Source organism: Haemorhous mexicanus, chromosome Z, assembly GCF_027477595.1.
Source record: "Haemorhous mexicanus isolate bHaeMex1 chromosome Z, bHaeMex1.pri, whole genome shotgun sequence".
NCBI classification, from domain to species: domain Eukaryota; kingdom Metazoa; phylum Chordata; class Aves; order Passeriformes; family Fringillidae; genus Haemorhous; species Haemorhous mexicanus.
This window is the reverse complement of record NC_082381.1, coordinates 77,064,440-77,080,220: the sequence shown is the minus strand read 5'-3', so window position 1 is coordinate 77,080,220 and position 15,781 is coordinate 77,064,440. Positions and strand designations below refer to the sequence as shown.

Below are 15,781 nucleotides of genomic sequence, written 5' to 3'. Positions count from 1 at the left end.
ATCATAAGGCTTTCAGACTCACCTAATACAAGCTCTGTACTCTTGGTGCTGCTGGCTGAACCATGGGATACTGCATCACTACAGCCTGAAATTCCAGAAAATTTGGAGGAATGCACATCTAAGTGATTGTGAATGGTCTGCCCACACCAGTCAGTATATGGAATGTCTGAAAAATCTGACATAAACAAGATGTACCTTTGTTATTCACATTTTTCCTCAATTTGCATGCTTTCATTATTTTTCAACAACTGCAAACATGCCAGATGCACTAAGTACTATGCATAAAATCAGCTCAGAACTAAATGGTGGACTGGGGACAAATTATATTCAAACTCTTCCAAATTTGATTTAAAAAAAAAAAAATCTTAAAATACATTAGTGGAGTCTTTTCCAGACACTGATGGAAGCCTAAGAAGCCATCACACATAGTGCTGATATAGTTACTGATATATCCATTTTATGCTCCTTTTTATGTAACACAATAGAGATGCTCTTGCATGTTCACACAACTGTCACAGGTGTTTGCAGGAAGGGCTCTGGCAAGAGCCAGGCTCTGCTGCACCTGTAATTATAGCTGGGATATTATTTGCCACTTTTTCCGGCTACTAACTCAACCTCCAGCTCAGCTCTCTGAGCCATTCCTCACATTTGTGCATCACTCCCTTTGCCAACATTGCTACTAATAAGTGTCTAACAGTATTGTAAAACAGTGAGCGCTCCTACTAAAGCATCCACTACTGGATTATCTTTCCATCACAGGAATTGACAAAAGGCATGTAACTGAAAACTCTGCAGAGAAGGTTAGAAAAAATAACTCCAAATCTCTTCTGAATCTCAAAGTATGAGAAAAGATTAAATCCCAGAAATTACAGCTCAGTTTCAACACACTCTACAGATTTCCTTGTATTTTATGGCACAGACTTGATTTGATGTCAGACTTTTCATTAGTTGAACAGCAAATGTCAGTTTTCAGAACACACATTTTAAGTACTAAATAAGGTTTCAAATTTTTTATTTTGACATGCTGTTAGAAATACTAAAGAAACATGCAGACACCTACTCCTACTAACACTAAAGAGTGGAAAGCTGGAAGTGACCATAGCAATACCACTGGTTGCACAATGAGCTTATTAGAGAAATATTTTGAAGGTCAATAGTCAGTTAAACAAAAACCCTGTCAGATTACTTGAGCAAAAGCCAGTATGTTCTCTCAGTTTTATCACACTTCTCCACAAGGAATACTAACCTGTACGATTATAGGAAGAGCTCACTTTGGTGTTAGGCTGATAACCCAGAATCTGAACGCAGACACAGTAAAGACAGTTCTCATCTGTGTGCTCCTGGAGCCCTGTGTCCTCTGTACCTTCTAAGAACTGACAGGCATCTGAACGGCTGGTATTCATTATTTCTGTGAGACTGATCTGCTGGCGGAGCATCTGAAAAGGGCTTTTGACAACATCACTTGCACCTGATGGAAGACCTGTAAATAAGATTCAGTTATCAAAAAACCCCCATAAAACCAAGCAACCAACACTAATTCTTTCAATTAATTTCCACTTTCAAACTTATAAGGCTGGGGATGCAGTGCACGTGAAGACCTATAGAGTTGTTTTCTGGAGTGGTTAAGCTCCTAAGATTGTTAGCATTTGAGAAAGAGACAAAGTTTTAGTTCTAAATTATTACACATAACAAAACATTGCAAAAGACAGAATTCAACCTATAAGTACACACACTGTAAGAAGGTAAGCGGTAAATCCTGACATGGTATCAACATTACTAATACCCACATAACACCAATACATTACTAATTTTCATGTGTCAAATGAGATTAATACAACGATATACCAGATGTTGAAATTACACATGCACCAATGCAAAAATAAACACAATTTAAAAAACTGTAACTTAGTGACCGTGACAGGAAGAAACTAGACTCAGCAATGCAGAAACAAGCAGAAGACACTTTAGTGACATGCTCTTCCCTGGGTGGAAAAAACAAACAAATAGTTTTGAAGAAGAGTTACTTTACACTGAAACTTAGCAAACTACAGAGACACACTACCAGTAAAATCAACTTTGTGTATCATATTAAAGGGGAAAAAAACCCAAAAATGTAGGACAACAGCTATCCCAATAAACTATTAAAAAACAGTGTCAAGCCTTCTTTTTTTCAGTTGCCAAAACACATACTAAGACCCTACAGATTTCTCACTTCTCTAGAGGTACATTCCAGAGCAAGCCAGGCATTAGAACACTTGCAATTCTCTCGTCCCATAATCTTCACTGAACAATTGTCATGGACACATCACAGAAAGACAATTTACTTTCTGAAATACACATCTAATACCGTAAGTTCTTATAGATGATCTTGTTATCAAAAGGAAATAGTTCAATATATGGGATTCATATTTTTCTAAGCTTAAAAGCTTAAATTTTGTTACTTTCTATAATACAACATCACTACCAGACTTTGAGCAGCATTAGCTCACATTATCAGAGATATGCAGGTTTTCCTCCATTATTTTAGAGTAGGGCCAAACTTTGAAGCAACACATTAGCTCAAACTAAAAAAAGGCAGGGAATTAATGGTCTACTATCCTGATTCCAGAACATAGTCCTCAAAGCTTAATAGCTAAAATGATGTTTTCTGTAAAGAAAAATTAACAAATAAATCAACAACCCACCCAATATACCAATAAACAACAGAAAGCTACAGGAGAGAAATAAAACCAGTACCTCCTGCATCAGATGTAAAGACCCTAGATCCATGCTCATCAAATGGAGGTGTAGTTTTCTTCTGGAAATATGGGGTTTCCTTTACCTGCAATACCCAAGTGAAAATTAAAATTAACAGAGGTGATAATCAAACACAAGAAAAAACCCCTATTTTCCAAATGAGGAAATTAAATCTTGCTTTTCTTTTACTTCAAGAAAAATGCATCATTCGAGGAAGAAATTAGGAATGAGCTCCTGAGTACAAAAGAAAAGCCAAATGAGAAAAATGTACATCTGTGAATGAACATTTATTGACAAAAGCTCATGAAGAGTTAGCAAATAGTGATGACAGGCTGTAAGAAAACCAGTGACCCACAGTGGCCATTCATAATCTGTCCATGATCATGCTACACCACTGGAGATCTTGGGAATGAAGTACAAAAGCAACCAGGACATCTAAAATGCTGCCTGTAGGATGTAGAGCTGAGCCACATCTCAGCTACAAAGAGAGCTGAGAGAGATGAAATGCAGTAACAAATATGCCACAAAGACTTGAAGGAGAAAGAAAAAGTAGTCATTTCACAAAGGAAAAACAGAAGCAGATACATGATTTAACATGATTTTGCTCTATGCTTAGCAATTTTTTGAGATTAGTAGGAAGTTTATTTGGATTTGAAAGGCAAAGATTAGGTAAAATAAAGATAAAGAAGATCACTTTTACCTTTGACACAGACCATGTCCTGGTTTTGATAATTAAGTAACAGAATATTAAACCCTCTGATACGTAAGTTTGTTACATAGGAATGCGTTTCTACCAAGTAGAAAGAGGAAGGGATTTTCTGAGACACGAAAATAATCTGTTCTAACCTAAATATATGTATTTTCAAAGTTAAGACAATATAATTTAATACTATAATGATATATATAAAAAGAATCTATTATTTAATACAGAGCACGGTAGCAGGGCGTTAACTGTGTGATTAAACACATAATTTATAGGTGGCTGATGAACAAGTCAATTATTGGTTGGCTAAAGCAGAATTAACAAATGTGCACAGACTATGCTAATTTTAGTATAAAAGCCAGATGTCAACTAAAAATCTTATGACAGCAAATTTGTCAGCAAAACCACTGTTTAACACTACTCTAACACCATAACCACTGTTTAACATTCCTCTAACAGTTTTTGCCATTATTTGCCTTAACACAAAGCAGCCTCATAATCTTGTGTAAAAAAAGTCAAAAGAACAGTTAGGAAAGAAACTCTAGCCTTCCAAAATGTATCTCTTTAAAGTACCACATCCATTTTTCCTCGTTTCTCGAGATTTAATCTACTCTGATGAAAAGGCAACAGCTGACTGCCTTTCAGTACGAAAATGCAAATGAACCAAATCAGTTAATACATACATACCTGAAATATTTCATTGATATCCACTGGGAGAGCAAGGCCAATGTAATCATCAGAGCTACCATAAGTAGCGTTAGAAACCATGGAGCGAACAGAAGAGGAACGTTGAAGTGTGTTTTGGTTAATAGGACTCAATAAATCTTCTTTATCTAACGAAGCGTAACTTAAAGCTTTCATGAACCTGTAACATTGAAAAAAATAAATCACATTTGCAGTTACTCTCTCATTCTGGCACATTAAAAGTAAAAAGGACTGCTGACACAAAGACCATCCCCATCCTCCCATTGCAGGTCTCAGAGCTTGTTAGGACAAATTACAGCTATAGGTTCATTGCTTTTTCTGCCTCATATTCTCTTGCATGGTTTGGCAGTTCCTGGCAATTCCTTTATAATTCTCGGTACAGGAACTCCTGCCCATCCTGCAAAACCATGCATTTTCTTCAGCATTCTAGCTTTGAATATTTACAGCCAGTAAAGATTTGGGTTTCTAAACACTTAAGTAGCTAATTTTAAAATGTACCTATGCACTGAACGTGTATTTCCTGGATATTCACAAACTCTGAGCTGAGCAGGTACATCCCTGCAAAGGCACACCTTGAGCCTATCAGCGATACACATAAGGAACATTTTTTCTCCCATACTCCAAAGGAGCCACCCAGTAGGGTCACCCAAGCACAGAGGAAGTATTTGCTCAACATGAATGCACAAAGAACAAACTTAAACCTGCACAGTGAGTGGAGCTGACTTGAAAAATAGCTTGAAGAACAAAGAAAGAAACAGAATAGGAAAATCAGACAGGAGAGAAGAGGCTGGAGAACAAGACCTTACTGCTGACCAGAGCCCTGATGACAGAAATTTCACATATGACCATCTGCCATTTTCGTTCTCAACAAACAGAAAAACCTAAAAATGTTTTCTGATAACCAATCTATGTAGATGGCCTATATGCATTGGATTAAAGCTTCCTAATAAAGGCACACCTCAGGAACAGTGAATTTTTATTGCAAATTATGACTTATTGGGGGTAAAGTGAACACTGGATTTTTTGACTTTTTGCCTTGGAAGAAGTTTTCTATCCCTTTTTTATTTGGGCATAAAGTGTCCTCTTATCCCTACAGATGGGATTTATATTGAGATAAAATTAAATTATCAAAGTTTGATGGAAGAAATTATTATGTAATGGAAAGGCACAAAATACAGCTGAGAAGATATCAACAGTTTTCTTGTTGGTAATTCTGACCAATACTAGTGACAGTAGTGGACTCAGAAAAGAAGTCAAGCCATACTTAAAAAAAAACAGGGAAAAGGCCTCAGGTTGTGCCAGAGGAGGTTTAGATTGGATATCAAGAAAAACTTCTTCACTGAAAGGGTTGTCAAGCACTGGAACAGTCTGCCCAGGGAAGTAGTTGAGTCACCATCCCTGAAGACATTTAAAAATGTGTAGATGTGGCAGTTAAGGACATGGTTTAGTGGAGCATTTATGCGTGTTGTGTCAATAGCTGGACTCAATCTTAAGGATCTTTTCCAACCTAAATAATTGTGCAATCATGTAACTCAAAAAGTTATTAGCCGCATTAAATACTTAATAATAAAATATTCTACAATTATTCTCAAAATGAATTAAAGATAGCAGTTTTAATCCCAAACGTTTGTCCCTGCTTTTCCTAGAAAAACGAACAATACAGCATTAGTAGTGATAAACAGCACCAAGTTGTCATTAAAAAATGTCTGCAGGGGATAGCTGAAAGCCACTATCAGGATCCAAAATATGTGCATTAGCATTTCTGGTTGGTCTTTAAAGACAAAGGTGGGAAGTTTATCCTCACAAAATTTATGCAAAGAAAAGGGCTTTTTAACCTTCTGAAAAAAAAAAAAAAAAAACAACTAAAAACATCACAAAACTAAATCTATAACTGTTAGTTGCCACTAGCACACAAATCTGTCAATAAACCGTAAATAAAACTTTTCAGAAGACTGACAGAAAAACTGACCTGGCAGTTAAAAAGGACAGAATTTTTCTTTCTTGTTTATTTTTAAAAAGCAGCTAAGGACAGTTTTAGGTGGACCAGTAAACATACTCTGAATTTCTTTGTAAATATAATCTGAAATTCTAATGACACACCATAACCACCAAGAAAAACACATGTACTGGTTTCATTGCAGTCTTTCCAATCAAATTATAGTAGCAACTAACACAATCTGAATCTCTCTTTGAGTATGCATGTCTGCAATTATTTAACCTTCTCAGAGATAAAAGCACTCTAGACATTTCAGTTCGGTGTTAAGCAGGTCAGCTCAAATCCTTGACTCTATCCACTGTCACAAGAGAACATGAACAGCTAAGCACCAAGAATAGTCAGTATGACATTGCGTGCAGGATCAAAGTCCACTGCAGCAAGGCTGCTCTGCACATCAAGGGCATGACTGCAAGGAATGGTAAAACTTTACTTACAGCCATTACAGAACCTGTACTACCACTGAAATGACACCCACTCGTTCCAGCACTAGCACAGGATGCCAGTGACATAGCTAGGAATGGCACTTCAACTTCCAGGATAGTGCAGTGTAAATCATCCTTAATCTAACCAACATACTCAGTCTAGCTCTAACTTACTTGAACAAAGGCATCTTTCATGGCATCTTTCCAGAATGATGCGAAAATATCAACAAAATGGATGTTTCTTTTATTCAGGACATAGACACTCAACTGGATATGAGGAGGGCAGCTCAAGGACTGAGCATTTGCCTTTTCCACAGTAAGCAGATGACTCATGTACTGGTAGCATCTCCCCCTTCTCTCATTTGAGAAAAGTTAAAGAACAGAGATAAAAAGTGCCTTTTCCATCGCAACAGTAATGTGAAAATCCAATGCTAAAAGATGATGTGAAGTAAAAATTTAGTACAAGAGCTTTTAAGGGAAGGTTATTAAGCAGTGACTGTTGCAGCTGGGAACAGTGTCAATGTCAAGAGCTAGACGTCTTATGTAACTATCTAATTAGTCTTCAGAACATCTAATATTGCTCAAAAATAAAGAGATGACACTGCCATCTAAAAATAAATGCTATGAGTAAAATCTTTGATCTGCTGTAGCTAAGAAGCCAAACTGACATTCCTATCAGTGGTACCAGTATCTCATCACTGGCCTCAGTGCTGCAGTGAAAACAAATATAGCATATTGGCAGGAGGCCCTGTCCTAAAACCTCCCCAAGTGACATCGAGAAAATTCTCTTTTGAAATGTACCTCTGACTTCACGGGCAATTCGGTGTGTTTGCAACTTTAATAATGTTAGCAGTGGAACTGCGTTTTTTATACTCTAACAGTTAAAACAGGAAGAAAATGCAATAAAAGGAAACCTTTTCCTTTGTCACCAACAGCATTATAAAATGTTAAGCACAGCTATGAAAGCTGGGCTTCTCTGACAGCACTTACAAAGTGGAGAATTATCCTTCTGTTATTCACTTAATATCAGTACTGCTTTCAGTGAAGCTATGAATCACCTTGCAACAACTGTCCCTTTAAGGTGCAGATTAAAAAAATATTAGGAAGACACTGAAGTTGTGCTTACAGCACTGAAGTGAGAAGAAATGAGCACAGAATAATTTCCTACCGGCTTGGCGTTAGTCGAGAATCCAGGCTGCCAGACTTCATGGTGATAGTGTCAGTGAATAGCACATCCTTTGCTGGAGATGCCAGAGCTTCTGAGTGAGACAGTGAAGGATGCATCCTCTGCTGCTGCAGGCGCTTTAGTGTAGCATAGCCAAACGCATCTCGAGAACTCGTGTAGCTGAAGTTATAGTCTGCAAGACTTTTTATTGTAGCAAGAGAAGGAGCTTTAAGAGACTGGGCTCTTCTGGGAAGGGTATGAGAAGACCCTGGTGGAACCAGGGATACAGAGTTGGATTTTGAGAGAGGGAGGTGGTTAGACTGTGGTGTTGAACAGTGACTTGGTTTAACTGTCTTTGTGCTTACGACAGTACTCAAACTCCCACAGTCAGTATCTACATTTGCAGTGTCCACACCTACAGTCTCCCTTGAAGGGCTAGAGCTCATTGAACTTATGCCACTTGTTGTGGTATCTGTATTAAAACTTAAGCTACGACTCTTGAAATGTGTTTGTGTAGTACCATCTCCAATTAGCCTTTCTTTGCTTGTGTTTTCCCGATGAATTTCATTTCCAAGACCTTTTGGCAGCTTTAGATCATTTTCTCCGATAGTCTGAGTACAATCAGTATCTTCCACATGTTTACTTCCAACAAAAGAAGTTTCTAATCGTAAAGTCTGGATTTTTGGAACTCTGAAAACAGGGTTCAATTCTTCCCCAGCAGGAAAGTCTATGCTACCACTAGGTTCTGTTACTGTACGATTTCGCCTCAGGCCTGATTTACTGTCAGATGATGTCAGCTTTCCTCCTTTTGGATCACTGCTACTTCTGTGTTTTTTATTAGGTAGAGTAAGAGAGTTTAAAATGCGATTTTTCACAAGTCTACTAGAAGAAAAAAAAGGAAAGGGACTACGGTCTTTGTCCTTGGAAGGTCCAGGTCTGTCATAAAATATTTGTTCTGCATCTTCAGTAATATCTAGGAAGAAAGTACTGGTGGAAGTACTACCAAAACGGTCATCCTCCATGATGAACATACCTGAAATTATATAAGACTTTGTTACAAAAATAGGCACTTCTTCCAAGTCTACAAACTATGTTGCAAAATAGGAAGCCATTCTAGAGAAGCCCAAGTGAGAGTCCACAATTTACTGGAACATTAATTCCTCTTTTTTTTTCTGCAGAACTCCATGCAAATTAGCTATTTTGAGGAGTAACTGACCTGAAGATTGCCCTGCTTCAAAAGAAAAGCCACACTGTCGTATTTCTACTAGGATCCAGCTACTAGGATTACCACCTCAGAAAGCCTATAATGATACCTAAATATGGTATATTTCTTAATTTGAATTCCAAGTATCCACAGAAAAAATAAAATGCATTAGGGACTTGAAATACACAATAATTTAAATACAGAAAAATTCTGGGGGTGTGTGTACACCCAGAGAACATAAACACTTATTCCTTTGAGGACAACCAAGTGTATCTTTATACCTAAGCATGGTGGTTTCTGTAGCATGTTACAGCAAACTGCCACGACTCAACATAAAAATAAGTAACTTACCCTCATGTGAAAATTTTTCTTCTACACCAAGTGTGAAACTAAGACACTGTTTTACTCCCTCTGACTTGTCTGCATCTCTCTGAATGGACATAATTGTCCTATTGCTTGCACTGTTTTACAGCAAGACCACCTTTACACCATTGGTCGGCACCTCATTCTACCAGACCGTTGATAACAATGCCAAAATGCTGTTTGTGGTGGGTTGGGCTCTTCGCAGGTATTTTTTGTTGGCTTGATAATTTTTCTCCTGTTTTCTTGTTTTGGTGTTCTGGTTACTTACTTGATGGAGCAGATTCACTTTCACTGTTGTGCCTTGAACTGGTAGACTCAGAGTTCAAGCTAAGAGTGCTTGGTATAGAAGAAAGTTCATTGCAGAGCTGCTCCATGTCATCAGGAACCACCGGCCAAGGCTGTCTACGACTGTGTCTCACTGCATCCCAGTTGTGATGCTTCAAAATGTCACATCCTTGTTTAGTTTTGGCTATTAGACCAAGCACGTAGACACAGGTTCTGTATTTAATGTATATATAGAAAAAAGAGCAACAATAATAGCACCTAATTTAACTAAACTTACTTGACATTTGAAAGGAAGCAACTTCAAAGCAATTCAGGAGAAACTTCACAAAACTGACAAACAGTAAACTGTTCATTTTAATTTGCAAATCAATGTAAGCTCAGGAAATTCATTAATATATCTGAGAACAAGATACTAGTAAAAAAATAAAAATTATCACAAGAGCCTGGTTACATAAAGTAGAAAAGTACATTATGAAAAAAAGGCCAAACATTTACGTAGTAGCAATATTCGACAACATACCATCTATTTATGCTTTTAAATAGTTAAAAATATTGAATAAAAAAGATGGAATAATAAATTCTCACAGAGATATAAACAGCCAAATATTTTGTTTTATGGAACAGGAGAAAAGTAGTATCAACCTTTGTTTTAGAGATTTGTTTACTGCATGTTTTTTCAGACTTCCTACACAATTCTGCAGTTGCACAGAACTAAGACATACTCAAACATTGGTGACTTTAATAGCTGGTTTCCAATAAAGTACAATCTGTACTCATGTAAATCAGGTAAAGCTATCTGAAAACTGATGGTAAGTACCATCTGAAAATTTTATGTATATATCAGACACATACCCTCTAACAGACAGAACCTCACAATGTTGAGCGAGTGCCATTATATCAGGAATTACATTCTCCTCTTGAAGCAAGTTAAGACCCCAATTCGATGATCCGATATTGCCCTAGAATGAAATTTGTCAAGTAAGTTTTGATCTCATATATGACCTGCAACACTATCAATGTAAAGCTTTGACAATTTTGTTTGTTGGTAGTAGAGTTTAAAGCCACATCTTCTCAAAGCAGTTGAAAGATCTGAGTACCGTGACATTTCCTAGCTGTGCTAATACAAAAAAGCACTCAGCACAACTTGTATAATACCTAAAGCTGCTCAAAGTTAGAACTACTATCTATTCCTCACTTTATAAGTTCTACTATAGCCTGCAGCATGATCTTGGTTTACTCATTTTACATTCCTCATACACAGGCATCTTGTTACATACCTACAGTATCTTCCACTATCAGTCCCCTTGGACAAATGTTCTAAAATTAACTTTGGGGAAGACAAGAAGCACATTTAGGAGTGTAGCTTGGATACACACCAACACTAGGTTTTTGCCTGTCCCAAGTACCAGGGCATCATGACCACATGGATCAACACTGGCAGCCAACTAACTTCCTTGCAGGAACATTAGGGACTACCACAACAACATTAAACTCAGACCACGGCAATTTTTAACTTGTAACTATCAATACCATACTAATGCTCATACGGCAATGTGTTATTCTTATTCGTTAAAAAGAAAAAAAAGACTACATTGATTATTAAAAACCTCAGAATGAAACAGTTGCAGTGAACCATCTTCAACTGCAAGCATTATGGAACAAAATGCTAACTTGAAAAAATCACACATTTTTGGAAAAAAAAACACCCTTATCTTTTATTTTTATGTAATTTTGCTTAGGTTTTTAAGAATCAGGAGATATAATGGAACTAAACAACTGCAAAACTCAGTAATAAATATATTACTTAGTAATAAATATATTACTAACCAAGGCCCACAGGGCTGCTTTCAGCTGCTTAATTCCTTCCCACTTATCCAGCATGGGAGAACGAACAGTGTAACTTAGATCTGTAACAATACTCTGAAGGAGAAAAACAGAAGAAGAAAAAACTAAGTTGAAAATTAATAGGAGACTCCAGCCAAACAAGTTCTCTTGCATTTATAGTAGAAGTTAAAGCAATAATTTAAATAATGCTCTCTAGGAAGACAGTGGTAATTCTGGAATAATACCCATAAATTAACAGCAGTGGTAATGCCAAAGAAAATTTTAATGAAATTATGGATTGCATGAAGTTATTTCAGATATTATAAGGATGATAGATTAGTCAAACTAACACACTGCAACACTTTCTCTTGAACTACTCAAAGTGCACTGTCAATTCATTAAATCATTTTACCAACCCACATCAAAAGTGAATTCAAGCGATTATGGCTTAGGGTTTGTTTTCTTAGATTTTCAAAATATTAGAAAGATTTTATTCCCTCATCTCCCAATTTCTGTATGCTCAAAAGGACAGGCATAGTTTTACCTCATATGTAACTGTTAATATACAATCCACAGAGACTAACAATTTTTCTATTTATGAATCTGCTCCCCATGCTAAGATTTTGCTAGCCATTTTAAGAAGAATGTTGCAAGGTATTTTGCTGATACTTCAGTGTGAGGAAAGAATTCTATGTGGGATTAGATGGCAAAGACTGTCTTCACAACTTAAGACTCATAATCTACTTGTTCTGCAATGCCTGTTTAAATGCCATCTCTTTTTAAACGTTTTTTCAAAAGGTTTATAACGATCTTTAAAATATTTCAAGTTATAAATGATTATGATCCTCACCTGAGACTCCAATAAATGGCAGCCTGTTTTATGGTGTACCAGTTGGCCATAAAGGTGAACTGGCAGGTAGACATGTGGTCGCTGTAATCTGGCAGAAAGAAAAACATACATAGGTTTCCCAGTACTTCAAATATTTTATTCTAAATAAATTACACTGCAATGTAATACAATAACTTATCCTTGATTTTTTCAAACAGAGAATTCTTTTGAGGAATTTAGAAAGGAACACACTGTTTCAATTGGAAGGACATACAACAATCATCTAATCCAACTGCTAGACCACTTCAGGGCTGACTAGAAGTTAAAGCCTTTTATTAAGGACTCTGTCCAAATGCTTTCTGAACACTGACAGACTTGGGGCATCAACCGTCTCTCCAGGATGCCTGCTCTTCTATGTGACCACTCACAACCCTTGTGTTAAGGAAATGCTTCTTATTATCCATTCTGAACCTCTCCTGCTCCAGCTCTGAACTATTCCCATGCATCCTGCCCCTGGACGCAGGGAGAAGAGCTCAGCACCTCCCTGTGCCCTTCCCCTCCTCCGGAAGCTGTGGAGAGCACTGAGGTCACACCTCAGCCTCCTTTTCTATAAAGCAGACAAGCCCAAAGACTTCAGCTGCTCCTCACAGGAGGTTCCAGCTCTGTTTCCCTCCTCAGGATGCACAGAAGGACCTTCCCATCCTTCTCCACCTGCAGGGCCCAGCAGGCCCCAGGTGAGGCCGCGCCGAGGCTGAGCCCAGCGGGACCGTCCCGTCCCTGGGCCGGCTGTGCCGTGCTCGGCGCTCTGGGAAGGGCTTTGTCCTTGGGGCTGCCCGGGCTCTGCTGACCCTCCCTGAGCCACCCCTCTCCCACTTTATCCCTGTGCCTGGTGTTTCTCCTTCCCAGGTGCAGAATGCAGCATTTGGACTTGACACATTTCACCCCATTTACATTCACTCAGTGCTCCAATCTACCTAGATCCCTCTGTGAAAGCCTCCTGTCCCTCTAAAGAATCCACAGCACCTCTCAGTCTGGATCATCAGCAAACCTGCTACTGGTGCACTCCCTCCAGCATTAATACAGAATTGACCCTGGAATGGAGCCCTGAGGAACACTACCCATGTCACCAGTCACCAACCAAGTGTCGCCCCATCCACTGCAACCCTTTGGGCTCAGTCCCTCAGCCAGTTCTTCCCCTACTACGCCATGAACCTGCTCATCCCACTGCTCAGAAACTTGTCCAGAAGGACGCTGTAAAGGACAGCATCAAGAATCTTAGCAAGATCCAGGAAAACAACATCTACCACCTTCCCTTCATCCTACTGGGTGACCTTACCATAGAAGGCTAACAACTTACTTAAAAAAAACTTTCCCTTTGTGAATTCATCCTAACTGTACCTGATGATTGCATTGTTTTTCAAATGCCTTTCAACAATAAGCAGTATAATCTTCTACATACTTTTTCCAGGAACTGAGGTTAGACTGACAGGTCTGTATCTCTCTGGGTCTTTCCTTACGTGCTTCTTGCAAACTGGAATAAACTGGCTAGATTCCAGCCAGGAGGGACTTCCCTAGACTCACAAGACTTTTGGCAGATGATAAGAGATGGGACCTGACACAACATCTGCTAGCACCTTTAGTACTGGTGGGCTAGTACTGATGAGGCTAGTCCCTCAGCCTGGTGGGAACCAGACACCATGACTGGTGAACATTTAGCTGATACAGATGGTCCCTTACAATGTTAGTGTCCACAAATGGAAAGCCACAGTATCCACATCTGTGGACCTCTGGCTCAGAGAACCAGGCAGCCCTAGGTCTATCAACATTGCTAAAGACTGAGGCAAAAACACCACACAAAATTTAAATTCATCTCTGTTTTTCTTCATCCCTGTTAGTCAGGTGACCATCTTCAGCAAGAATTGATGCAGTGTTTTCTTCAGACCTCCTCTTTCCTGTTGTGTGACAGAACACTGTTCAGCTTCAGTCCTCAATGAGCTTTGGCCTTTTGTGCCTTCTTTCTGCTTATGTTTTGTAGTCCTTCCTGTGAAGGGTGACCTTCTAGAGATCATTTAATTTCCTTTTCCTTTAGAGCTCCATGAGGAGTTCCCTGTTCAGCCAAGGTGGTATTCTGTCCCATTTGCTTGACTTACAACACCATGGGATTGCCTACTCCTTGCCTACTTCTAAAAGACAGCTCCTAAAAATGGACCAGCGCTTCTGGACTCCTGGGCCTCAAAAATGTACTCTGCTAAAGCAGCTCCCCAGGTTAGCTACCCTGAAGCTCTGAGAAGCAACTCTGCTGTGGTTTTCCTCATTACATTGAAAATTTTGAACTTAGCCATGCCATGATCACTGAGGCCTAGAGAACCTCCCCTCCATCACATCTCCCACAAGCCCTACATTCACAAACAGCAAGTTGAGGAGGGCATCTTTCCTAGTTGGCTCACTGAGTACCTCTCCTATAGACTTTCCCCTACTGAGAATTTCCAAGGCTGCTTGTCACTATTTGCATTCGATGCCTGGAAGTTGAAATCTTCCACAGGAAGCTCATAAGAACAAGAGCTACTGATCCAGAAGTTTCTCCTACTTGTCTGTAGAATGACTCATCAGCACAAACATCCTGGCTGAGCAATCAGTAGCAGACACCCACTACATCACTTCCTTTGTTTTCCATCCCCTTAATCCTCACCCAGAGGTTCTCAACCACATCACCACTAACTGTAAGGGCTGTAAAATCAAACCTCTTCCTTATATAGAGTGACACTTTTATCTGCCCATCCCTGCTGAAAAGTCTGTAGCCCTCCATTCCGGCACTCCAGTCATGGGACTCAATCCACCTAGTCTTAATAACATGAATTCTAAAAGCTCAAAAACTAATTATATAAAAAACTCTGAAATAAATTATATTAAAACTCTGGGAGCTAAGCAATGCATCCAGTTCATCCTGTGTGTTTCTTATACTGTGCCGATGTACTGCTCCAGGAGCATATTAAACTGAAATCCTGTTGCTAACCCTTTCCCTCACAGATTTCAGTTTACAGCTCTCCTAATCAGTCCTACCAGCTTGTGCCTCAGAATGCATTTTCCCAAATTTACCTTTGGTTGCTCCGACGAACATAGTTATCCCCATCAACAGGTTTGCGGTATGTTGTAAGTGCTTCATTAAGTTGTTCTTCAATCAATTCAACATATTTTAAGTTGTATTCCTGTACAAAAACAGAGGAGGGTTGACACAGTACATTTAGTGGTTTATGGTGTTATAGCATGAGACTTTATAAGGAAGAAATAATTGAGGAAGGTTCTTTAAGAAAGACTGAATTTTTCTATGATCTCAAGGTGGGGCTCAAGAAAATGAATGCACTTCACACAGTTTGCAAGTCAACAATTGATTTCATAATTATTTTAGGGAATTTATTAAAAAAAGGAAGAAAGAAATACGTCACATCTGACACACTCAATTTCCATGGATCATCATGCATTTCAGTACTCCTTGAGAAGTGACACTTTAACCACTAAAAAAGTTGCCAATGGGAATGAGACCAATGTCTT

At 38.6% G+C, this 15,781-nt stretch overlaps 1 protein-coding gene across 2 annotated transcripts in view; it reads right to left on the bottom strand.

Annotated features, from left to right (window-relative positions):
- RICTOR (RPTOR independent companion of MTOR complex 2) overlaps nucleotides 1–15,781 on the bottom strand; it is a 74,335-nt gene that overhangs the window by 6,716 nt on the left and 51,838 nt on the right. The window contains exons 26-35 of one of the 2 annotated variants that reach the window (XM_059873837.1): nucleotides 15,329–15,438; nucleotides 12,254–12,341; nucleotides 11,407–11,499; nucleotides 10,432–10,538; nucleotides 9,563–9,792; nucleotides 7,731–8,760; nucleotides 4,127–4,304; nucleotides 2,737–2,821; nucleotides 1,247–1,480; nucleotides 23–175 (exon numbers count right to left, since the gene is read on the bottom strand). In XM_059873837.1, the coding sequence (XP_059729820.1) occupies nucleotides 23–175; nucleotides 1,247–1,480; nucleotides 2,737–2,821; nucleotides 4,127–4,304; nucleotides 7,731–8,760; nucleotides 9,563–9,792; nucleotides 10,432–10,538; nucleotides 11,407–11,499; nucleotides 12,254–12,341; nucleotides 15,329–15,438 (2,308 nt within the window). The remainder of the gene's footprint in view (nucleotides 1–22; nucleotides 176–1,246; nucleotides 1,481–2,736; nucleotides 2,822–4,126; nucleotides 4,305–7,730; nucleotides 8,761–9,562; nucleotides 9,793–10,431; nucleotides 10,539–11,406; nucleotides 11,500–12,253; nucleotides 12,342–15,328; nucleotides 15,439–15,781) is intronic. The other variant, XM_059873838.1, reaches the window with a different exon arrangement.